The sequence below is a fragment of the Hylaeus volcanicus genome, chromosome 5 (assembly GCF_026283585.1).
Source record: "Hylaeus volcanicus isolate JK05 chromosome 5, UHH_iyHylVolc1.0_haploid, whole genome shotgun sequence".
NCBI classification, from domain to species: Eukaryota; Metazoa; Arthropoda; class Insecta; order Hymenoptera; family Colletidae; genus Hylaeus; species Hylaeus volcanicus.
In genome coordinates, this window is record NC_071980.1 from 19,623,192 (window position 1) to 19,650,644 (window position 27,453).

General features: G+C 37.2%; 1 protein-coding gene across 4 annotated transcripts in view; it reads right to left on the minus strand.

Annotated features, from left to right (window-relative positions):
* LOC128876184 (polypeptide N-acetylgalactosaminyltransferase 2) overlaps positions 1-27,453 on the minus strand; it is a 284,435-nt gene that overhangs the window by 146,747 nt on the left and 110,235 nt on the right. Inside the window, exon 1 of one of the 4 annotated variants that reach the window (XM_054122327.1) lies at positions 26,976-27,107. The exons of 2 other annotated variants lie outside the window; for them this stretch is intronic. In XM_054122327.1, the coding sequence (XP_053978302.1) occupies positions 26,976-26,987 (12 nt within the window). In that variant the 5' untranslated portion in view covers positions 26,988-27,107. Of the gene's footprint in view, positions 1-6,221; positions 6,435-26,975; positions 27,108-27,453 lie in introns of those variants that run through there. One more of the 4 variants, XM_054122328.1, reaches the window with a different exon arrangement.

Here is a 27,453-nt window from a genome sequence, read left to right on the forward strand (position 1 = left end):
ACGGTAAAGGAGAGCCACAGCGGACGTCCAAACGTCCACTATTTCAAATACCGATTCCTCTCTTAATTAATCAAACGGAACTCACCGAAAGACCAATTAAGTTTCACTTCGCTGCGAATTCTGATCCTCGAGAACTCGTGCTTCCAGAACGTTTGACGTTAAATGTTTATGGGACGGTAGCCCGCCCCATGAATGTTGCGCGTAAACATTCCACGTCAAATAAATAGCAGTCTCTGCCAGAGTTTGCGCAAACTCGCTTGCAATCTAATTGCTTGGCATCGTCGAGACAACTTTTACTTATCGGGATCTCTCCGTGGATCCTTCACGGTCGTAAGAGTAATAATATGAGGAATAACCGACGAAGTCGGCGATTCGATCGAGAAAAAGGGGGAACCGGATCCCAAATCGTCTGTGCAGTGCGTGAAACGAGTATGCTCCCCGCTTGGTGAAAGTTTCTGAGAAAAAACGATCATAATTTATCCGCAAGATACAGCGACGAGGCGAGAATATCGGGCGTTCGACTCGTTTCCTGTTTCGATCAGTGGCGCATCGAGACTTGTAAGGACCTGGAACCATCGTGTTATCTTGTAAGTTAGGTTAGTATTATCTTAATTTCGACAAAGATGAAACGGAACAATTTATTACCAATTAATCACTGCTTTTCTTCATTTTGTACGTTGATCTTCTGTCTGGCTACTAATTATTTGAATCTCTCTTTTATGTAATTTTATTTATTTTGTTGAGTAGAATTTAGGTGGTCTTCTAATTATATTTGACGTGTTTAGGGTAGTAAAGGCAGCTCAATGTTACAATTATAAATTTAACAATTATTGAAGTCGGTATATTTAATGTAATCTTTTATTTACAGGATTTCTCAAAAGTTTTAAAAATCTAGGCGTCCATTTTGGTCTTATATCATCTTATAGAGTTGTCCCTAACAATCTTCCAAAAGAAAAAAAGCTTGTGTTGCCATCCAACATTTAAAAACTTCATAGAAGTGGACTTGAAAGTCACAATAGGTTTCAAATGGTTTAATTAATACAGCACCATGAGAAAATTGACAGTAAATTAAGGGATAAAGACTCTACCTAAATGAAAATAAATTAATCAGTGTTCTCGTTTGAAGTACGATAAGGGATTGAAATCGAAAAGCTAAATGAGGATGTGAGGAGATGGTCGAACACGCGTAATCTTGCATCGAACAGAATCCACGATTCTTCAGGTTGAATAGAAGAAGGTATTTGTACGAAACAATCGACGAAGCTTCTTATCGAGGTTTGGTCGTTCTCTCATGGCTGATCAAGGCTCTGCGCCGGAAATGGGAAGAGAAAGTTGAAAGCAGAATGTCGAGCACGAAAACTGGCAAAGGAAGAAACTTCAAACCAGAGGTGGGCGAAGTTACGCGTACTAAAATTCGATAACGAATAAAAGGTAAACGAAATTTGAAATATCCAGGACAAAATATTGAAATCGTCCACTTTGCCACGAATTCTGACTGTATTACGAGGTTTCCAACTCAATTTTGGATTTTCAACAGGCGCACAAAAATATTTCTTATCTAATAAGATAACATATTAATTAAATTCAATATTTTAAACAATATTTATATCTGGTATCTGGTTATAATAAAGGAGTACATATAAAAATTAACTCATAAAATAAATACGTTCTGAAAACGTCACAAAAATATTTTCTCTTTATTAAAATCACACCTATCCTAACAGAATAATTTTATTTTGAATGTCTGAGCTGTTATATCTCCAATAAAAGTAATAGCCAGAGTTATATAACGAAAGTATGTTTCGCGTACAGTAATAGATGATAGAAATATAGATTGTCCAAGAAACTGTTCGATCGAATAAATCATTACACAAAATGTCTATTCGTTATCTGTTATTGAAATGAAATTGTGTCCATATTTTCTCCACGAGGAAGTGAACGCAAGATGGGTTTCAGGCAGTTTTAACTCGCTGCTAAAGGATGTTAATCGGCAGACAGAAGTTATGTAACCGAGGTGAGCGGTAGATATTCCATGAGAACTATTTTTTTGGAGCGGATACCTTCTCTCGCGGGGCGGAACGATCGCGCGAACCCGATTCGAAAGTCTGCAAAGCGAGTCTTCTTACGTTCTTCCAGATAATCTCCCCATTTTGCTTGCTCTTATGAAAACGTGGGAAACCATGTATGAAAAAATGAAACTCGCACGGTGCAAATTTGAACAAAAACATTCTATTGTTATGCAAGCTTAGAGGAACGTAGGCATCACATTGAAGCGTTTAAGGGATTGATTATCTAAGAATCTAAGAATTGTATTCTTCTCACGTCGAGTTAATGGCAAGTAGGCATCAGCAATTTCAAACTAACATTATTTAAAATAATGTATTATCTTATCTCTTTTATAAAATAATTTCAAAAAAGGTACTTGTATATTTGCAGTTACGGAATGATCAAATATTTGATAGAATAATTAATAATTACAAACATATATTTATCTTTATAAAGCGATAAAGTGATGATAATTTGAATCTGTGATTTCAGATAATTATATTCTTTTTGAATACTTATTATTTTTAATAAGATTGTTATGTGAATTACCTGTTATAAAACGAAAACTTTGTGTATAAAGCACTTGTTACTACAACTTTAACTTGAATTAGCAGTTACTTAAAAAAACCTTACTATTTGAAATACCTATTGAAATAAATTTCTATAGTGGTTTTTTCAATATGCAATTCCGAAATGCTCTTCCAAAGAGTTATTCCTTCTGTATGTGTCAAATCAAATTTGTCCAATACCGACTATCAGAGATGGAGGAAAATCATTCGATCGGAGATAGAAACAGAACTTGCTAGAATTCGGAAATGTGTATGCAAAGCTCGAGAGTTGGTTTCACCTACCCGGAGTGAATTCGCACAGGAGACTAGATCCCGATCGAAGCGTGGAACGCAGACTGGAAAGACCATAAGTCGCGAGGGACTAAAGCAGTCGCAGATTAGGCGTTGCATGCGTCACGAACGTGCCCGATTGAAATTTAATTAAACCACGGCCAGCGTTAATCGAAGGCTTGATTAATCTCAATTAAAACGCGCTCGACGATCAGCACGCAGTCAGCCAATCATCGCCAAGGATTTCCAGCTGAAATTGATTGGATATCAATAATGTTTCGGGGAAATCGTACTGAAACCTTTTAAATACCGAAATTTGAAACCCTCAACAAATTTCTCGAATAAAATAAAACAAAAATTAAAACTAATTGGTGCATTTATTGGTTTTCATTTACCTGATATGTTATTAATATTGCCTCTATCAGCGGATTTTTTTCTATTATTTGTGCAATATAATTAACATCGTACTTATCTAGAAATAATTGTTTATATATAGTTAGAAAAGAAGAAACGAGAGGGAGAAATAAACTTATGACCAAGAATGCCTTTTTACAACCTTTTTTACATTGAGTTGGCTTCAGCGGTTAGCGTGTTGGGCCGCGATCATGTATGGTCCAAGTCATGTAAGCGCGATAAAGCTCGTGACAGCTCCACTTGCTCAGCAATAACCCGTAATTACGTATTATTTTACCGGAAAGTACGTAATAAGTATCGTTGAATATACTACTTCCTGGTTGTTGTTAATTTCCTTAATCTTGAATTTCTTTAGGTGGGAAAATACCTCTTATGGTAAATATAGCTTGAGAAAATAAATACAATTTAAAAATAAAAAGTAATGTACATCATAAATATTATTATATTATATCAAAATATGTTATCAAGAATTTGTCATCATTATCAAAAGTATATAGACAATTGTGACATTTTCTTTGCCTTTTTTAGAATTTTCACAAGATAAATTGTCCACTATAATCGTAGTTAAGCGTTGGACGATCGATTGGAAACGCAGCCGGTTCGAAAATATCAGGAAATCGTCGACAGAGCCGTTTCCAAGCGGATCCAATCGCGGTTTTCGCGCAAGGAGTTCAACTCGACTCGAGAGACACTTTTTCCGCGAGTTTTTCTTCCCAATTCGCCTCGACGATCCCTTTATCGCCACGGTGAATAAGATGCCGGCTATCGTCGATCTTTTGTGTACCTTTGCAATGGTAATAGGCATGCCACGTGATACTCGATCGAGTGCCGTGATAATCGAATTACGTCGAACGCGTCTGCCTCGGAAGCGTCTCCATTTTTCACCCTTCTGCTTCCTTTCTATTAAGATTCCATGGATGAATGCTACGCGGAAAGATTCAGCGCCCTTCCGCGGCATCCTTGTACTTTGGACGAAGCATTTAACGCTCGCCATTGAAATTTCTTCTTTCGTCCCAAATATTGAATTTAAATTAAATCGTTTTCGAGATAAATCGAAAAATGGCACCATGGAATCAACCATCTGCTTAGAAATATTCCTTTCCAAGGATTTAGAATGAGGTAAAATAATCTTTCTCGACAGACTCGCCCTTATGTTGTTGGATGATTGTTTTATCACCAACAATGCAAAGCTTTGTTGTCTACAAAATATTCACAACGAAGAGCAGAAGCGAGAAATCTTCTGATTCAAACGCGACCCTCTTATACTTCTTTTGTCAATTGAAAGCTACGAGTAGAGCTTCAGTCTGTAAAACTCTGCAAGCAGGATACAGATTCATAATCCTCGATCTTGAAACATTTTCAGTTTCCGTGGAAAACGGTTGCTCGGCGACATAACGGAGCCATTGATGTTGGGTCATGGACTTTGTGGTGATTTCTGGACAATTTTCTTTTCGTTCTTGCCCCTGTGGTGTTGTAAGGATTCATCCTCGAAAACTATGCGACAATTGTCTTATTTACAGTTAGAGCTTCGTGGTCGTAATTGTGTTGCGAATCATCACTGAGAAACTTAGATAGCGCATGATCTTAATTCGACGCTAGAGACGAGAGTGATTTCATTGCAAGGGTTTATTAAAAAATCTTAATTTCTTACTTAAATTTTATTGTCCCTTGTATTTAAGAAATGACAAATAAAATGATTGGAAAGCCATTTATTCACTATATTTGCTCGATTGAACAGGTATAATTTAATTTTCAAATTCAGATTTTTGTATACTTTATTCAGAGAAAACTTTTGTAAAAATTTCGTGAAAAAACTGACAATTAAATTCCAAAACTGTACGTTTCGAGGACTTCACACCATATCAGCTTTTCCTGCGAGCTCGTGGATTGAGAAAGACACTCGCGCGAACGTTCGAGTGGCAGGAAATTGAAGTGCATCGAGGCAGAGTTCGAGTGAATTTATTAAACGATTCACGTCGACCAATCGACCTTTCATTCGACGCTGTAACCGACGACACTCTCCATTTTATTAACACGCCCCCCTTGTGCCAGGAAACCGACGAAAATGGTTTTCCTGCTGCGACGAATTCGAGTTTAAAATGATGCAACGTTTAACGAACGCTGCTCGCGCGAATGTACGGGTCTCGAATAAGGTGAAAAGAAAAGTAGCACGACACGTCAGTCTGTAATAAAAAAAATATCACCCTATTCTGGGGGTTTTCCTCCGTGAAATACGTATTTCGAAAAGCCTGAGCGACTTCGGGAACACGGACGGGAAATAAAAGTTTAGGGTCGCGCCAATGAAATGCGGTCTGACGTCTGTAAAGCTCGGATATTAAAAGTGAGCACGCATTTTTAAAGTGTAAAAAATGTGTGGAACGCTGGTGGTTTATTATTTAAGGGAATAATGCAACGTTGGGACGTAATGTTACTCAATAAAAAAATTATTTAAGGAAATAAATAATTAAGCGTTTAGAAAGAGAATATATTGTTAACATGGCGAAAATAACCGCCAAGGCTCCGTAATTATCAATGAATTTATCAGTAAACATTTGTAAAAGAGCTGGAACTAGTTTTTTCTTTAAAAAATCATCGTATAAAGAAAATATTTGTATATATTACACTCTTGTTAAAATATACTTCAAGTTGCACAATTACGTAATTACAAGTCTAGAATTCTATCACATTTGCTATTTTTCATTACTTTTAATGAAAGCAAAATCAAGACTGATCAATATATTGTAAACGCATATTGACACCAAACATTTAATTAAAAAATAAAATTAAGAAAGACGTTCTACTACTATTCCTAGTTAAAAAATAAACCTTTCCACGAACTTCTCTTATAAATCATTTCAACGCGTCTTCTATGAGAATATACTTTCTCTTATTTAAAGAATAAAAATATTTAACAAATCTTACCTCGATAAATAAATGGTCAATTTATCGTGAGATTCTCAAACCATTTTTCGATCAGTTTTCCTGGTAATTGTAATGAAAATGTAACAATCACAGTGTGATCTACAGTCATTTCGTCGCGAGGAAACGCATTACGAAGGCGACACTGAAGGCGACTCATGTACTGTCCATAACGATACAACATTTCTTCCAGCATGTAACGGTTTCCCGACTGGGTGCTAATAGTCGCCACGATTATGTTCGTGGCCTTGTGTCCCGAACCAGTCGTCCTTGAGATGTAACGCTGTACTCGCATGTACATATAAGCTCGTTGCAACGAAGCGGTGACCGCGCCTGGGCGCCGCTGGTGAAACGCTAGTAAAATTAACATTATGGAGGCGTCGATATGGAATTCGCAAAGAAACGGCGCGTTAACGCGAGGAAGACACATAAACAATTATCGATCACCTTTGCTGTTGAAAAGGTTAACTATTCTCACTCCAACGAGTTTGTTCACTACATCATTTTCAATGTACAGAAATACTCTATTTTAATACTAGATTTACAAAGATTTTTTATAAACTTTTTATTACCAAAGTAATGCTTTAATAAACAAAGTGGATTTACTAAAGTTATTTAGAATTATTTAATTTGGATATATGCTTGTGTTTTTGTATGGATAAAAGTCAGCATAAGTGGTTGGCAAAAAATATAAACAGTTTCTGTGAAACCTGGTGAAATTAGGAATGAATCAAGTTATTAGTGTGTTCCATAAACCTAGCGTTAAACAATTTACTCGATGTATCTAAGACAGTTTTTATAATGTTATTAATCCATATACTATTTAGGTTTCCATTAGGCGGATATAAAATACCATTCTTTGGCGGTTCACGCAACAAAAAAAGACTTAATGGCGCGAAAATGAATAACGTGGAAGCACCTTTACGATGCAAAAGCTGTTACAAATAGCCGCTAATGCCGCCATTGACTTTCTACAATCAATGTATGGGCTCGATGAGTGGGAAATAATTGCCAAAATGACCGTAATCAACGAGCTCTCGGTGAAATTAAGCGTACGAGTCGCGCGCTTTGTTGAATCTCGACTAGCGGTCATTTCGTGCAAATGCTCGTGAAAATATTATTTCAACGTGTAGCGTGTGGCGATCCAGTTTGAGAAACACATACATATCAGAGCGGGTCGTATTCCCTTAGGTACTTTTCCGTGCAAAAATATTTTACAACTATCCTCAACCTTTCAAATATTTATACAATTAGCCAAAATATTATTTCAATGTAAATCATGTGCTGCTCCAGTTTGAGAAACACGTACATATTAAAACAGACTATATTTCCTTAGGTACTTTGCAGTACAAATATGTTCTACAACTATCCTCACCATTTCAGATATTTGTACAATTAGTTGCATAGAAGATTCAGAATATTTAATTAATTAATGTATTGTTAAAGATTGCTCGTAAACCCATGAACCCCGAAAGGGAACGTTATTATTAACGAAAAAAAAAATTACCCTCAACGATATTTATTTTCAGATATTTATACAATTATCCAGGTATATTCTTACAGTTTATAATACACAATTTAATCTCGCCCTATGATCAACAGTTTCTGAAAATATTTTCTATGAATGTTAGGATAAGAATAAGAATGTAAGGGGTTCTATAGCTTAATAAAGGAAAAAAACTCCATTCATGTTTCAACTATTTCTTCATATACGATCCAACCTTGTTCCCACAGTTATACATTGCCTATCGAAGTAAACCAGGTGGGTGGGAATCGTAATGTCCCATAGAACGGTTTATACATTAGTCATACGATATTGAGTTAGCATGCGACGCGCATACTATTACTATTCGCGCGAAACAATATGCATATCGAGGAAATAATATGGAAATTACGTGACCGGTTGAATGTCGTGATTTCAGTTGGTAACTTTTTCCGAGCCGGCTGTCTAGCGGCAGGAACTATTACACCATTCATACCTGGGCGAATAGCAATTCAAGCTCGCGGTTAAAACGAGCAATGACCGAGAAGATAAGAAGCATAAATCGTTGTAAACTGTACCGTTGGGAGAGTTATAGTAACGCCGGCAATTTATCGTGAGATTCTCAAGCCGTTTTGCGATCAATTTTCCTGGTAATTGTAATGAAAATGTAACAATCACAGTGTAATTTACAGTCATTTCGACGGTAGGAAACGCATTACGTACGCCATTTAGCGAGAACGATGATTGTCTGCTCAGGAACGGTGGATCCAATTTTAGATACTATTATAATTTCGCAAAAGTGTGCCTCGTGGCTCGAGACAGAAATTAGAAGTGTGAACTTAGGTTTAGTTTGAAAGGTATTTTCACCCGACGCCGACGGTACGATTACAAGTGGAACTTTATTCCTTTCGCTTTAAGCTTGGCACTATACAAACCATTGCTGAAAAATGTTCATTTGATATATATATATATATATATATATATATAATATAAATATAAATATAGATATAAATATTTTTTTATCGTATACATATACAACGTATCTCAACGTCAGCAAAAAAAAAAAAAATGGCGTGGACCTTGATACAGCCTCAGCATCTGGACTAAAAGAAAAAAACAATAGTTATATAAGGTAGGCCCCCTCGAACCTTCTAACTTTTTCCTGTAAGATTTTTTTGTAACTACGATAGTTTAGGCATTATCGGTCTGCAACAGTTCTGCTGCTTCACCCTGTATAATTAGGGTAACAGCAGAAAAATGATTTCAAAATTCCCTGAAGTTTGTCATACTTTTCTCTGATTTAGATATTTTACTCGTATCATTATAAAAAAAGTAATTCTTTCAATAGTTTGTATTCCTTCCTCGAATTGACCGATCATCCCATTTCTCCTCTTACTTTTCTATTTCCATGGAAATTGTAATTATGAAGTTTGACTTCGTTAACCTCAACGAAACGAGAACTTTTCACGCAGAGTCTATTTCCCATGAAGTATTATAACAGGAACCCACACAACAGTAATATCTCATTACATTTTTCCATTAACGTCAGCATGTTATCCTCGATGACTCCGTAATCCGCTTTACACACCCATTACGAAACATTGCAACAGTTCTGCCATTACCACTCTCATTCACATTTACCCATGCATTTCTCCAAGTACTATATTTTAGAATGAAGGAAAGAAGGAATGCTTACTATAAATATTGTTTAATTGGAAACTTTCAATTTAGATGAAAGATGATATGATGCATTGAAAAATATTAAACAAGTGCTCATCTTGTGTTTCAATGATTAATCTTCACGAGCACTTTTCAAGGTTTGTAACCTCATATACCTAGTTCAAAATACGATGTCAGTCTGAACTACAATATATCATTGTATTAAGTACGAATAATATCCATCAATTCTGGTTTTTGTGTTCATCTTAATCTCAAATGTTGAAAATGGAACGGAGATATTTAACCCTTTGCGCTTGAGAGGAGTGACTCTCGGTCACCATCCGGTTTGACGCAGTAAATCAACCAACAATAATGTTTGTTTAAGTTTAATTTCATTGGAACTCGAAGTGTCGATAAAATGATTGTCGAAGAGGTAACGGTGGACTGATTTTCAAATCTCAAATTAGAGTACTCATTTTACTCAAGTTTAACTTAGTATCTCGAGTTCCTGATAAATGCCAGAAAAAAGCCCTTAAATGCGCAGAGTTAATAAAATGAATTAGCGTAGTTCAACGCATGCATAGATACAAGCATAAACGAACAAACTGACCATACAAATGAACAAACAATATTCCCAAAAGATTAACGTCGTACTGCCATACCTAAACGTACCAATTCTCATCGCTGACTTTCCAACTTGATCAAACAGTTCAAGGAAAACGTTTGCTCATCATCTTCCAACGCACCAGCAAACAATGCTCCGCTTTGTTCGAGGTTTGCATGCAAAGCTAGGAGATTGCGGCTGCGAAACGAATCGCCTGGGGAACTGGGGATGCGTTTGGGCCAGTTTCTTGCAATTTCGTGACTCGAAGTTAGCCACAGTCGGCGCATAATTATCCTCGACTGGGAGCCGTGCGCGTGGGCAGCTCGCGTTGGATGGTTTTTACCGCGTTTCAGGGTCGCTAATGGTCCGCTAGCTTGCTCGAGGGATCATTAATCAAAAACCGGGAAAATGTGTTGCGCTTAGGGCGCGCCTGAACACGCCTCCGCTGATATGCACAAGGTTACACGAGTAATAATATGCGCATAAATATAAGGCTCACTGGCATACGACTCGTATGCACGCGCGTGCGACACGACACTTTGGGCGGATTGTTCGTTGTTGCTATTCGTTGTTGTCGTATGGCTGAGGAATCATGGCGAGCCATCGAATAAAGAATATTAAAAATCGACAAAATTTCTAATATTTATATGGATTTCTTCAGCCCTTTGTTGATCGAATTTAATTTCAGAATTTTCATTGTTTGCACGTCCATGAACTTATTTAATTAAAATTTAATTCTAAAGATTTATATTAATTCTAGTAGAAAAACAGAGTATAAGAGGAGAGTATTTAAGAATTTCTTTTTGACGAAGCATGTCAAGTAATGGTGAAAATGTCTTCATATGGATTTTTGAAAGCTTTTACTAGATGAATTTTATTTCAAGATTCAAAGAAATTATTTAATATTGAATTTATACTGAACCTTGACTCTGAGTATTCGTACAGAAAATTCTCAAGCAGTCTCGAGTTGCTAAAATAAAATATCAACGAGTCTGAGGACGTTATTAAGAAGCAAAATAAAGCTCATTCGAATTGCAAAAATTTTGCGTACAAGTTTCTCGACGAAGATTGAAAATTAATATTCTACGGCTCGAATTGTTCATCGATATCGAATGAACCGAACATTCAAGGTTCATCGAGCGTAACAAAAACCTTAACAATCAGCGTGCAAGCTCGTGAACAATAATTAAAAAAAACATTAAAAGTATCGTTGACTCGCAGCTGTCGAAATTTCCACGGGATTTCCTAGCCCAGTGGGAATCGTTAAATCATGCAAATTTTGAAAAAGAGAGCACGCGATTAATGGCCGCGCAATTTTCCGCGAAATCATCCGCATTACGCCGCAGCTGGAGCGTATAAAGAGCTGATCGAGAGCTGAATAATTATGGCCCTTAATTACGGACGAACCGTTCTCGAGGATCTCCAGTTTTGCACGCGTGTAATTTCTAATTATCGTTCGCCTCGTTGTCCCGTGATCGTGTATCGAACAAAAGCGCGACGCTGCCATTTTTCAGTTCCCGAAACGCGCTTGATTCCGCGTGAAATTTTCAATTCCTGCTCGACTGTCGAACGCACTGGTCGACGCTCCGCGATGCAACGACGAATTGCAAGGGATGACGAAGTACAGTCGTTGATCAAATCGCTGAAGGCGTCGAGGAAAAACAGGCTTTTTGAGATTAGGGGTGTATATAACTGAGGAGGGATGAATAGGTATTAAATCAATCCTGTGTTACTAGTTTAGAAAGAAATTCGCGGAGTGAGAAGCTTCCAGGTATAGATGAATGGAAATAGCCAGGAACGGTCTATATACAAAGCTTTGAATTTTAGTTTTTGACTTTTAGGTATAGAGATATCTTCAGAATTGCGTAATGTTACTATAAAATCAATAAAAACACAGAAAAGTAAAAATAGCGATAAAATAAAAGGGACTTGTTACAACAACAATCAGCTTTGTTTGTTTTATCACTCTGCTCCAGAAAAGAAGTAGAACGAAAGTGTTTATGCAAACTATATTTTAATAAAATTGGAATTTTTTTTATATAATGAGACTGTAAATTCCTATATAAGGTACCAATTTTTAGTAATCAAATCTCCAACGTAAGATTTAACATCGTTCCCTTTTAAAATTAGTTAATACAATATAATTTTCCTTTAGCCCTCCAAGGTTATTAAATAGCCCAGGAAGTAATTTTATCGTATAGTTGACGGAACTAATCTCACGTTAATAATCAAACCTGTCAGTTCTCGCAAAGGCAATTATAAATTCTTATGAAGGAAATACTATATTAATAAAATAATTTAACATATTGAGGACAAATTTACAAAATTTGAAGTTAACACAGTTTGCTTCTGGAGTACAGAGATAAGTAATAAGTAAAGCACTACAATATGACGATAACGCAATATCATTCATAACAATTCTATACGTTTTGTTACGTGAAACTCTACCTTCATTACGTTATGAATTTCAATAGGCTTCTTGACACTAAGATTATTCTCGATAATGTGCTGCATTCTTCGAATACATTAACGAAAAGAAAAAGATCGGTGAGGCATGTGATTTTAATGACTGTCATCCCTTAATGAGACTCTTGCTTACAGGGTGATACTAGAAACTGCGACAAGCCGTGTAGCTCATCCCAAGTGTAGACACAACAAATTCATGCGGGTTTAACTGTTTACTGATGATACAATTTTTAGTAACTCGTTTTTCTTTTAAACAGAATCATGCACATTTTCTAGACGAATCGATTTTCGTCACACTGTATATAAGAGTATCAAGAAATGACCACTTTGAGAACGTAATCTGTCTGTATTTATGAATATTAATCCTAAATATAAAATTAATAATGAACATTGCACATGATAGCTACAAAACATTTTATTTTCTTCCATCTAACGAAAAATATTGATTTCCATAACAAATTATAATTTTCAAGCCCCTCGAGGTACCATCAAATAGTAACAAAAGAACATTTACTTTGTGTTCCATTTTGAAACTTTCTCCGTTTTCATTTTTCCTGTTATTATTCGATAGATGACGTTCACCACTCCACCCCTAATCAACGGGTCACGAGCTGCCATAAATCTACGGGATCGGCGGTTCATTTTCCATGAATTTAAGCGAACTGTCTCATAAAATAAAAACCGCGCGCGGACAATCAGCAACAGCGTGTAATGAAACTGCATCGCGGAAATTGCCGTCGCGCGTTTCAACGGGATCCGTCCTCGGACAGAACTAGTGCGAGTTCGCTCGTGCTTTTACGCAGCCTTAACGTGTCGCATAATTTAACAGTATTTTGTCAACCATTATGCGGTGGAGCGTGGCACGGCTCTGTTTCGAGACAAATTGCGTTCCGTAATTGCGACTCGCAGGCCTGCTGAAAGCCCTGAAGCAGTGGTTCTTAATCATTACGGATGATTCCTACGTCGTATGATGAATTCTTCATTTCTTTTTTCTTTAATTCGGATTCCTAGTCAAAATTACGTTCTCTGTACATTAGGTTCTTAATCGAAATTTATTTGAACAGTTTATGTAGTACATTGTTTCATCTTTTGTTTCGAATGGTTCATAGTTGACATGATCCTTCTTGTCTGAATTGCTTTTCCAAAAATTAATTTTAATAGTGGATTCATTGCAAGGTGAATTGTTTAATCTCCTTTCGTCCATTGTCCTTCCTAGTAAAAATTATATTTTACGTCTACCATATTTTTACAAAAGAGTTATTTTAATAACCACCAAAGAGTAAGATGTATTTTAACACATTCGCGAACGCTGGCGTGTATTCACGTCACTTCTATTCCTGGTTAAGAAAAAATTATGAAAATCATGCTACTTTATATACTGCATATTTACAACATTGATATTTCAAAACATATTTTGTAATTTTTATCTTCGCCCTAACGATACAAATTTGCGATGTCCAGCTTCAGAATTTTATTACTTTCAAACTGTAGAAGACTAGCATATTTAATTAAGGCCAAGAAATTTCCCAAAGAGGATCAAGGTTCCTTTCCTCGAGGATTAATAGCGACCAAAGGTGACGATAAAATACCATAAATAATCATAAGGTTAAACGTTGCGTTAGAGAACGCAATATTACTGGACGTATTTTTCAGGATAATTTTGCAAACGTTTGCTGCATGCGATTAAGATAAGCAATAACCGACGTGTGCGTGAGCTTTGGCAAAGGATTTCAAGCGAGGCCTCCAACGCGTCGCTGCAATGCGGATATCGCTTCGAACGCAGCTGGCTCTGTTTAACACATTTAACGCGAGTTTGGTAGATAATTTCGAACCAATCAAGTATAGTACCGTAAACCAGCGCGCCACTGCTGGTTTCTCATCTAGAAGAAGAAATTGCAACAATTTTTTTTCTTTCATAGATTCTCCTTGTAACGTATTTTCTCTTTCAAACCACCTTTCATAGTTTTTGTACCTGATTATGTTACAAAAAATCAACCTTTATTTTGCTTATGAATATTAAAAAAGGTATCCTTCATTAATTTAACGATACCATTAAGTCGTATTTTATATAGTTTATCTTTTTTCTTGGCACTGAGATCAAATTCAATTTAATATGCAAATTCTACACCCCTGCATGCAATTTTGATTCATTCAACGCTATATGCGGATGCGTGATTTGCACTCGTTCTGTAATATAAAGCGCATAATAAAGGTTAGGGTCATATATAATTAGATAGGTATAAGGGAAACAAAGAAACGTACAATATCAAGGAAAATTATATTTTACATTATCCAATGTAAGTTTCCATGACTATTTCTAATTTTGTGTCTATAAATCCGAAGAAGAACATTGACCAAATCATTGGAAAATTGAAATAAATTCTCTTCATTCTTTACATTATTATATCATAAAAACAAAAACTAATATCAGAAGACTTAACACATATTCACAGACCTATCCATCTTATGCTTCTAAAGTGTTCTCGTTCATACCACAAGAACTACAATAAATTTAATCGTTTCTGTTCACTACAAATGTTCTATGCATTAAGGAGTACCAACATAATGTTGCATTCTTTTCAAATATCTTCTCGTGAAATAGCTAAATCGCTGAACGAAATTTGCGTTTGATCCGGATGAAAGAATTAGTAAAACCTACTAGGCTGTCAAACGCGTTTATCGCTTGACAACTTGGATTCCCACTTGCACGGTGGACGAAACGGACCGCAAACAAAAGAATCCGACGGATGAACAAATATAACGTCCCGTTTCTCGGATTTTTCCTCCGGGCGAATAATCCGCGGCCCAGTTGCGAGTTTAATACGCGAGGCGACGATAGAAAAACGCGGCACACGGGATTGCAAAATCGATAGAGACCTCTATTGAATCCCACGGTTTCGAGAGGTGCGCGCAAACTGCCGAAGCACCTATTATTTGCCTTCCAATTAGCATAATGCGTTCAACGGTGCGCGTCGCCGAGATCGTTCGGTTCCACCGACGATGCTTCCTCCATCTACGATGACAAGATATCGTCGACGAAGCTCGTTGGAATCCTATTTTCAACCTCTGCCTTCTGTTTCCATAGAGATCTTTTTCAAATGAAAACGACAAAGGCTGTTTAAGAAGAATAGGAGGTGCAATGAAGAGGTGGGCTAACTGGGCTGAAATGATACGCTGTGGATAACTAAACTTGCCGTTATATCCTACGTAAGAATGTGGAAGAAGTATACGAGTGGATCCATCGAAAAATGGCATTGATGATTCTACGATTTTATGAAAGAATAAAGTCAAGAGAAAAACTCATCTATCCTCAAATCCTGGACTATTTACATTTTTTTTTTTAAGATTGAAAAGAGCTGCAAATAAAGAAGAGGACATACAGTGTGATATTTCAGCGATCTAACGGGACAAAACTTATGTGGTCCAATATTTCGGAACCTATTAGGTCGTCCACACGTAAAGCTACTCAAAAGAAATGTAATTGGTTGGTGATTGAAATCACAAACTAGTTACTTATTGGTTAGTAATGATTTTGAACGTTTTTAGAAAAAGCATCTACCGCTGTCCACGCGGTGTAATATTACAGGAAAGTCATATTCTCGGTTATTGCTTGAACAAATACTGTCAATAATTAATGTAACTATTGCCAGGAATTAATTTTTAGTTATTCAAGCTAAACGATATAACGATATAGAAAAATTTCTCACGATTACTGTGTTCGATGAATACTGATTCCGAACCGTGATTCTTATTAATATTTAAACGAAGACTGAATGTCAATATATGCATTGTAAGTATTCAATTAATTCGGAGATGTACATATTTGATGCATTTTACAGTTTCAGATTATTATATCAATTCTTTTCGAGAAAGTAATATTTCTGAACATGAAAAGTTCGACCATATACGACCATAAATAATAGAAGGTTTTTGAGATCCCATTTTAATTAATTTGTAGGTTTCTACTTCAAATATTGAACAACTTATTTAAAATTAAGTTAATTCTCTTTATGGTTCCGAAGTTACGCTACTTTATGTGACATCGTTTCTGCACATTACTAATTTGTTAATTATTCTGAAGACCTAATCCTGAGATAAGGTACTACTTAGCAGAGCACGTGTACGTGTTCTATCATCTTCAAAAGAAAAAATTTAATCATGAATAACTAACATGGATGATCTCAACTCGAAAAGCTCGCGATTGCGCCAGGAGAACGTTTCTTACGATCCACTGGATCCAAACCAGGATGTTTAAATTCTAACTCTGGGCATGGGCGACTTAAATTACATTAGGTTCACAAATTAAGAGTCCTAGGAGTTAACAAAATATTCTTGGAACGTTTAACGAATTCTTACGAGGCGACCCAGTGGTTCCCGTCGCCTTTCGACTATAAGAAAGTTAAATCGCACGACTGCACGCCGCTGCAAATAATAATTCCAGTCCATTCTAAATTTCTTCGACTTCCAGCAACTTTCTTCGCTTGGATTAAAGAACTTTGTTGCTCCTAGGCGAACGACTCTATGAATGGTCGACATTTCCTTCCTTTTTTATTCTATTCACTTCCTCGAGCAGTTTGGGAGCTTACGGTTATCGCTGCTTACCACGAAGAACTTTTTTTTTTACATTTGAATCGCTTTCTATGAAAGTGGAGCAAGTCCATTTTTGAAGAAAATTCAGTTAAACCTTGACATTTCCTTTTCTGCATTGTGCACTCTTTATGACTCACCTGGTATAAATATTTATCCCCTTAAGAGAGGAGTCTGGTCTAGTAGGTCTAAAAATTTGTTTATATTTGATGTTTCGGACATTTTTCAAAGATTCCAAGGAATTCTTCGCTTGCCACTACTATATCTATACATGTATAGATTCATAATAAATCTTCAATGCCAAATGTTCTTCTCTAAACGTACCTTTATATGTAACAAATTTGTAAGAACAAAAATAAATTATATCTTAGAATGATATGCATTGGAAAAAATCCTTGGCTGGACCAGACTTCCTTAAAAGCAACCAGACCCTTAAAAGCGAGTCTATATTTGTTTATCACTTACTAGCTAATCTCTCCCTCCTCTCTCGTTTTTTATTTGGTTTCCTTTTCATATTCAGATTCCTTCCACGTCCAAAATCTCGCAACGGTCGAAGAGAACTCTGCGCTTCAGGTCTGGCCCGAAGGGAGTAGAAATCAGTCGTGAATGGTGTACAGACAGAAGAATGGCGAAACTAGAAGCCAGTGTTCATTAAGATTCCGCGAGCCCCGACGAATATAGAAGTCCCATCAGTCGTTCACTGCCTTCATAACGCTCTCTTCCCGTTCTGGCGACCGGATCCTATACCGAGCTCCGAGCGAGGCACAAACAAGGCAGCTACGCTTTCTCTAATTATCGCATCTCGTTCGTAATGCGTCGTTAGGCGAGGCCAAGTGAGACGAGGCGCGATAATCACGCTCGAAACGATAATTATTCGTACCTGCACCACCTGACGGCGCTCCAAAGAGAAAAAGAGGCGGCACCGAGGGTCTAAATTCTGTTAGACTCGAGACCTCTTTTGGGGGGGCGATCGAATTACCTTCACCTTGGCTTTACTCCTTGAGACTGAGCACGCGTGGCGGAATACTTGGATTGAGAGGTGGACTGAGAAACAGGGAAATGGTAGTTGGAATGACGGGAGTTCGAGAAGTGTTCGACAGAAACGTTGGGACAACATGTTCCGCAGGTGTAAAAATAGAAACTAAGCTTATTTCTGTAATTGTTTGTTATTGGTTTTGGGGACAGAGCTCCTATGCTTATCATGATTGAAATGTTAGAGTATCTAGACTTGAAGGTAATATTATTAGGTTGGTATATGTGACTATATAATACATAACTATATAAAACTAGTTTTAATAAAACATTGTACATTTAGTTAAAATAATTGTCACATAATTCTGTACTTTTAGTAATTTTGAATGCATTTCTTCCATTTCATTGCAATAAGATTTTGCATTTATTATTCAATCAGGGGGTAGAAAATGATTACGAATACGTTAATTTTCTAATAAAAAATCGCCGGCTTTGAATTTTTTAAATCAGCGTTAAATTATTGTAACATTCACACAACCTTCTTCAAAAGCTAACCTTTTGTTTTTACCAATTTTTACCACCATCTTCACAAGTTTGTACTCATATAAAAAAATTACGCGAATATTCCAAGTATTCATAATTGTTGACAATAAAGTTCTAATGTTTCTGTTCTAAACATCTTTCGTATTTTAACGTGCGTGCCTTACAATATATTTCTTCCTCTTTAATATGATTGCAATCAATTGATGAAAGAGTAGAGTAAAATGGATGTTATTGACCCGGGTAACCGAAACACTGGAAAGACGACATTTCGCATGCATCAACCTAATAGTTGCTATATCTGTCTAGTCTTTGCTAAGTTATATCTTAGGCTGAAATGCTCGGACGGGTAATGCCAGAAGGTGAGTATATAGGTTACTGGGTTAGCATTTTGTACTATTTATATACACACAATCCTCAAACAGACACGAAACCAGCAAAATAATGACTACACCCATTCACTACCAACTACCGGATGTCTCGTAATTGAAATTGATTGCAATTACTCAAGGGATAAGATAATAGCCTTTTGAGTCCTGAATTATTGCAAAAGAAGGTCGTGAATTTTCTTTTCAAAACAACAAATTTAATATCATTTTTTATTATCAAAATGATAACTTAGACTACACATCTGTGTTAAATCTTGACGCCTGAAGCAAAACGCTTTAAATTTGTCTAGCAATGAATGGGTTAAATCCCCCCTAAACTAACATGGATTACATCGTATTTCAATTTCTTTAAAATCCCTAACATCGATCGAAGAGGATAATCGATTCAGCGTGGGATGTCCGGATGTCTTTGACACCTACGCGTTACATGTGACTCACGGCGAATTAAAGATACATACACCGTGTTTTCGTTTGATATTCATTAGCTTGACTATGATCGCTATCAAAAGCGTTCACATCACTATAATAAATTGTACATTGTCGTTCAAGAAAATATAAAATGCAGCTAAACGGAGGTCTAACTCCAATCCTCTTTTGGGTTGATACTATAGTGGAGTAATAACACTCTTCAGTGGTTCTCAGACCCAAGACATTGTAGCCTTCGAGACCTAAAAACTTTCGAGCGTTACGCGCGGACCTTATACTAACTTCCAGGGCTCATTGTTTCCTTTCACGCGGATGCCGATCGCGGAAAGTAATCGCTTTGTCCCCGCGCGAATCTCTTTGATGAAAGATTTTGTTTACGGATCATTAGCCACGATGCAGGGGAAAGCAAAACCGGATGAAATTGAGACGCAATCCCGGAATGGCGGAACGGCGCCGCTGGCGAAATGGGCACAGAGCAGGTTTAATCAGCTGTCTTAGTTATGGATATTGCGATAATGGCGGTAGATGTGACTCGTGTAACTAGTCCGCGCTGTGCTTAATCGATTGCAAACGACGTCGCGCGAGGCTCAAGCGGCCTGAAAATGCAATTCGTGCCAATTACGAAGTTCGATGATTCGTGGGGATTCTTAATGAGTTAACTTTTCGTGCCTTTCAACTTTTAATCAAACGGCCAAACGACCAGACGCAAATTTTGAACGAGTTCCCTCGGGTCGATAAATTAAAAATAAGCACCATCAATCGGCGCGTGTACGCGATAATCGGCGCGAGTGGTTCCCTCGTTAAAAGTTCGCGCATTCACGCTGAAAGATGTCGATCGGGGAGCGTCCACTTGAAATATGGAAAGTCAAAAGAGCTTTCTTGCGACACTTGTAAATCTTTTCCGAGGGTTGAAACGGATATTTCGACTATTAGGCTTGAGTGAAACAGGAGCACAATTGAAAAATTACCGAGTTCCCTACAGTTAGTTTCTGTCTCAGGCTTATATCGAAACTCCGATTTTTCCTTCTCTGGTACCATTAAATATCAATTTTTTATATCTTTCCTTATTCCTCAGTTTGGATGAATACTTTTCGTCGTGGAGAATATTTAACCTATTCACTGTCAACTACGAGATGTCTCGTAGTTCAAATCGATTGCAACTACTCAAGGGATAAGTTTACGGCATTTTGGGTTACAAATTATTGCAAAAGATGATCGTATATTTTCTTTCTAAAATAACAAATTTAATATCACGTTTCATTACCAAAATAATAACCTAGCAATAATAACCTGATAATAATAACCTGACGCCCAAAGCAAAACGCTTTAAATTTGTCTGACACTGAACGGGTTAATCCACTGTGGGCCGAATTTTTTCTCTGCAAAAAATTTCCAATGCATTTACTGTGATAACCGTCATTAATATATTTATTGCTTATCAGACATATTATATAATTAACCCTTGAATTAAAATTATTATGGAAAAAATAAAAAAAATCCTAATAGTGTAGTTTTCAAGAAAAATTGATCGTTTCACATGTGCATAAATAAGAGTATTCGCTCTAAACGATGGTAATAAATTAAATTTTGTATCCTCAATTATAGACACCAGATCTGAAAGTGTTAAGACGTGTACGTCCTCTTGTGAAGAAACTAAAATTATTTGATTAAATGTCAATGTATTAGCATGAAATCTAAAAATTACACGGGCCTATAGAGGGTTAAACCATTGTTTTGACATGAAATTTAAGCTATATTAATAATATATTCCAATCTGTATATCTTTCTTTCCTCACTGTGCTTAATGCCTCTGTCGAATAATATTTAGCTTCTCTAAAATTACGTCGACTAAAATAAACGAGGCTGAGAATCAGTTCAAAAGCGTGCAAATTAATTTCCTCATTTCGCTGTTAAGTGCATACAGTATTATCGGTCAACGATCGTCGTATTTAGACTGCGACGAGTGTCTACAAATATGTCCGTTTGCTTCCATGATTCCGCTAATGCACATTGAACCGTTGAACCAGCTGAATCAACTTCAACGTACGGATCAATTGAATCAACTGAATTAATTTAATCTCTGTCGCTTGGATTGACCACGATCGCCGAAGACTGACAGGTGTCACGTAGACGGGTGAATGGTCCATCTAGAAACGATAGCACGGAAATTAATAAAATAATTCTCCACAAACAGGGGAGACTGTGCAAATCCTTCGTGAAATAAAAATGCTTCGCGCGGTAGTTTATTTTTATTGAAGAAAAAACGTTAAAACGTTCTCTGTTTACAAAACAATAAAAAATGGAATGGGAATTTAAAAGCTTGAAAGTTTGGAACAGCCAAATATTTTTGAATAGTTTCGTCGGCATTGTTCTATACTTATAACGTACCACTTTTCATTCTACTTCTGTTGGAAGTAACACTTGGTTGGTTTTTTGGAATCTAGCTTTGTTATTTAATAGTATTAAAAAGACCTCAGAAAATTCTATGCGAGTGCAGTTATTTTTATTTGTATTTGTTTTGTGCATTCCATATAAAAATAATACAATGAAACCGTATACGTGGAATAAAAACATTTGCAATACAAAGACATTTTTTTAAAAAGCAGTTTCATACAATATTGAACGATTTAATTTTATTCTAGAGTGATTACCAAAGTTTTTCTTCATTGAGGAGATCCTCAATTTTATCATCTACAAGAATATTGAAAAGAATTATATTGTACCATTTCAACCAAGAACAATGACTCTAAAATCTAAAAATTCCAAAAGAGCCCTCTCTTTCAAGACCAAATAAATTATTTTAATATCCCTATGCAGTCCATCGGTTATTAACGTTCGTCATCCCATTCTTTCTCAAAAAACCGATAGGATTATCGAGGATTACTCGGTTGGCGCTCGTGAAATTTCGCTGACGAATTGCCGATTGCCAGACGTTTGCCGATCGTAACGCAAACTGCGAACAATAAGACGATTTAATCGTCCGCGAATAGTCGGCGATCCAGATTGTTTTAACAGGTGCTTTGCCGGAGAAACGAGATCGCATGAATTAATTCCGACATTAATGACGCGGAACTCGAACGCGCGAGACAATGGAAACGATGGAGTTCATCCTGCGCGGATGCGGGCTCGTAATCGGGAACTGGTACACCTATTGTTCGACGTTCGCATTTATTTTTCCCTTTAACTTCATTCACTTCGACTCTTCAGTACTTGCTTTCAGTCCAACGTTGGACGTACAGACCTGTTTCCCTGTTGTGTTTCCTCGGTGTGCTTGGAAACCTCGGTTGTTCGTTGATGATTATTTTTATAAACATGGAGTCGACGTTTATATTCATTATTTGAATAATTATGTTACGGTTTTAGACACTTTTTGTATGCAAATTATTTATTCTGTAGATGATGTACGTTTAACCAGTTATTGAAATGTTCGATTTCTGAATGGAATCGATCGTTTATGTATATCCTTTTAATAATTATTATGTTTTGGACTCTTACTGTATCCAAATGGTATATTTTATAGAAATTGCGCTCTTTAATACCTGTAGAAGTTGTATTGGGTTAGGTTTGAGTTATAAAGAATTAAAAAATCAAGATAATTTTTACAAACTGGAAGATGAAAGTTAATAAGAATTTACTCAGTCAATTTTGCACGTAAAGTGAGAGATCTGATAATTTTTTTAAATTCCCAAGATGCATTAACCATCGTCTTCTTTTTTTCTTTCTTTCAAAAGTGATTTCATGGCTTCTTTATTTGAAGAAGGTCGTATGTCATATACGTGGTGTCCTACTTAAAACAGATTTCAAATCATATTCAGTAATAAGTTTTCAGCGTCTTAGTTTCCTTTGAGACTTCGTAATAGCCAGGGTCGTTTATTGGAGTTCCAGAGCAATCAGCCAAAGTTCACGATAATTTCATTTGCGCCCGTTTGGCGTTCGAACTTCCCGCCCCAGGAAGAATCCCTGACGAGACGCCGAAGCGTTCGGAACTTAGCGACTCGGTAATTTGAAACTCGGCGGTAATTAATGCGATTTTCGCCGAGACGCCGCAACTTCTTCGACCTACTGACATTAATCAGTGTTAAATTGAACGATACCGCGCGATGTCGGGACGGACGCGCGATAAATATTAATTAGAAGTTGCGCGTCAAGTTTCCTAATTAGTTCAAACACTCGCCGCGACACCAAAATCGTAATGTACGAAACACCCAGGGAATCGTCGATTGCTGTCAACGAGTATTCGCTGCAACATGCGTCTCCTGGATAAAGGTGCAATTGAGGAAGCTGGACGCTATTTTAGCTATATAATACAATACTTAACACTATAATACATATATGAGAGGGAATCATCTAAGGGAAGACTTTTTTAATTATTTAAATATGAAATAATTTAAAAAATACGTTATATTTTTGTTGTAATATATTTTGGAATATGCAAAGGAATAAATACAATACTGTTGTTTGTTGTTTCCCAGTGTACACTATCTCAGAATTGTTAAATATCTACGTCTAGTGAACTAGATACTCTTATTCATAAAAGTCGTCGTAATTATAACACAAACCTTCTCTCACTAAAAGAATATCTTTCCTTTTCGTTGGAATATTTTCCAATGCCAACATATAGAATCTAAATATCAATTGACACTCCAAAATAATAATTCGACACTTAACAATTATAAGTTAAATTTATTTCAACTTTCATCGATCGTTCGCATTGCAATCGTATTTTATACGCGTTAAAATTCACTTATCCCGGGATTATCAATAAATTGAAAAGTTCAAAAGCAGTGAAAGATAGAGCAACAGCTGTCGACGACATTTCACCTAACGAATTGCAACTTCTGTGGTGAGCAGCCTAACTGTGGGACGGTTATAGAGCGATTCGTTGCTGTTCATCGTAATGATCGCATCAAGCCGAGAGAAATGACTCGAAGGTTTAATACCGACCGTACGAAGGAATTCTGTTTACGCAGACGTACACAAGGAGACTAACTTAAAGCGAAACTCCGTCTTTGAAGGGGTGAGGGATAATGAAATACGGTTTAGTCGTTAAAGGACGCAGCTCTAAGCGGGTGGAATTGAATTCTGTCAACGGTTCCCTTTACGAAAGCAAGGAGTACTCTTTGTGCTTCACAGTTGTCCTCGAGGCTGCGACGACACCACATTCGTTTTCATTTTCAAGTCGAATCTCTCGGATTCGTATCCTTGCCCCGAATATTCCAGCGTGACCCACATTATGTTTTTACTTTTATTTTTATTTGGCGACCTTATTTATCATAATGAGGGAAAAATATGCAAGGTCGAGCACGATACTTTTACGTCATGGACAGAATTTTATTTGAATAACAGACGAGTGCGGAGTATGTGGAACAATTATTGATGTTGACTTTCATTCGTTTCATGTGAAATATAAATTAACGAGTGTTATTGATTTGAATATTTATTGATGACATAAACTATAGTGGTCATAGTCAGTTGTAAACAAAAATGTTGAATCTGCAATAATTAAATAGAAATAGAAATAACACTATTTTTGGAATGAGTACCCATGATCACGACTTGAATTGAAATGTGAATGTATCCATGTTCTTTTCTTACCATACTGTCATGTCAACAATTAAACAATCCTGTATGGTATTAGAATATTGTCTCAATACATAACATTTTACTACAGTAAAGCAAAACCTCAATATTTAATTCCAAACCAAAGAAAAAAACGTACCACTAGTTTTGTTATCGAATCTATTTTATATTACATCTTAAGCCTAATTTTTACAAACAAGACAAAGACAAGAGATTTCTCCACTTCATCGATCTCCTTAATAAATTATCTCACCACGGTTATCCGATGCCAGCGACGACGCTGGCAACCGACTTAACAATAAGTACGCTGGCTCCACTACGGAATCCTCCAAGCCGGATGCTAACGTTTCACCAGCACGTACGCCATCCGACGAAATGTCTTAATGCGTCTCCCTTCCATTAAGCTCGCGTTTCTCTTATTTTCTCGGACAGCTTTCTTCCCCCGCGACCTTCCTCCGTTCCGTGGGGGCCAGCCAAACTCGTTTCATCCTTCGAGAGGCAGCTTGGAAGGCGGTCGAGGATTTTCGCGGGATTATTGGTTCATGAGCCACTCCCCTCCCTTGATCGAACGGGACGCTCAGCTTTTATCGAAGACGTCGCATCCAGACGATGGCCAATGCCCAGATGGATCCTAATCAGTAGGCATTACGTTGCATCGAGGTCTTAACATTTTCCGATAAGATACACTTTAACGGAACCACCTCTTCCTTGCAAACAGAGACGACTATTGTGGTTGGTAAGGGGTGGGAAACGTCTGGTGAGACTGCAGGAAATATTGGTCAGAATATGGTGGACTCTCTGTTGTCTCTTGAATTAAGGACATTCGTCTTTGTCCAGAGCTTAAACGTTTTTCTTCGACAACAGTGTCCGTAACTTTTGTTTTTGGTACGATTGGAAGTAGTTACTGGTCTTAGACAGGTTTTGATGGCGATTGTATTGCACTTGAATCGTACTGATAGATAAAGTAGAGTATTCTGTTAGTAAGATTCGATAAGGTTAAGTACTTCATCGATAAGGCAGGTTACTCTGCTGGTAATGTCGAAAGCCCTGTCGGTGAGGCAAGTAGCTCTACTAGTAATGATGAACTATTGGTATATCTTCCAATCAATCAGAGATGTATCGCCCATTACGAAGTTTTACCGATCGAATGCACTGCACTATCGACAGAAAGTTCTACCTTATCGACCCACTCACCTGTTTTCATTACAAAGTATCCTTTCTCTTCAAAAATACTCTTAAATTTTCTTAAGATAATACCAACGCAGGTCGCCCTAAACTTTTCATTAATTAGAAAAATCACCCGTAGTCCACTTTCACGCATACTTGCCCAAGTTTCAAAGCCCACCCAACTTCTCCGCTATCTTTTTATCCCAGAAACTTTTTACTACCCCCGCGATGTCACTTTCTTAAATTACTACGTTAGTGAGCCGTCGCTGAGAGACAAGAGCGGTCCCGTGCACGCCTGGACTGACTAATATCCGTGAAACTTTATCGCGACAGATCCCATCGCTTCGTCCGTTCGAAATTTCAACACGATCTGAAGACAACAGCGAAAGATAACGGACGAAAGATCCAGACGGAGAGATATTAATTGCAACGGGTGTCTTCCAACGCGGTATCGCGATGCCCTGCTACGAGTGCATCGTGCCGGAACGATGAAATATAGCTGGGTGTAATTATACGAGTAATATGGTGCGCGATTCATTGAAGACTCCCATTAATTCCCAGCGATTTAATGCGTTCTAATCTGTTCCCGCGGTGGGCACGAGGATCGCTGGGTCACGGTGGCCGCGAGGCCAGCTGAAAGTGAAATGGAGATCGCAATCTCGGGAACAGACCGTTAGATTTATGTAGGGGCAGCCTTTCGCGAGACTTTCGCAAGGAAAATGGAACGCATCCACGGCGAACGAAACGCGAAGCGTTGCGTAAACGTATTTTCCAACAAGAATTCGACCGACTTGACCTTTCATGAACATCAAATCTTTCGGTGAAATGCTTCAATGCATCAGAGGCATATAAATAATATAAGATTGTGAATTCTTTATAATTACTGTTACTTTCATCCAGTCCTCGTAAGAATTTCTTTAGCTGTTCATTGCCTTTCGATGGAGATTATTGTACCCGCGCCTCCCATACGCAAGAAGATGGAGTCACACGAGAACGCGAAACGTAGAGTGTGGGATTGGTAGTGTAGGAAAAGCGGTCGACTGTGGTTCTAAGGATCGTGGGTTCGAATCTCCGTGCCTTATTTCTTGTTTATGCTCCTACAATATAGAATGCTTAATTTGTGAAAAGATTATTTACATTTGTTATTGAATAATATCAAGCTCTGTACTACTCAGAAGAGTCAATTAACCAGTCAGCTGTGGTGTGAAGAATATATAATATAGTTAAGAATATAGTCGTCATGACACAAAATACTTCCACTTCTCCATGACGAATATACTCGTCAAACACAGCTGACTGGTTAAACATTCCAGAAATCAAAAAGGATCACAAAGCAAAGGCTAATGCGTCATTTTATAAAGT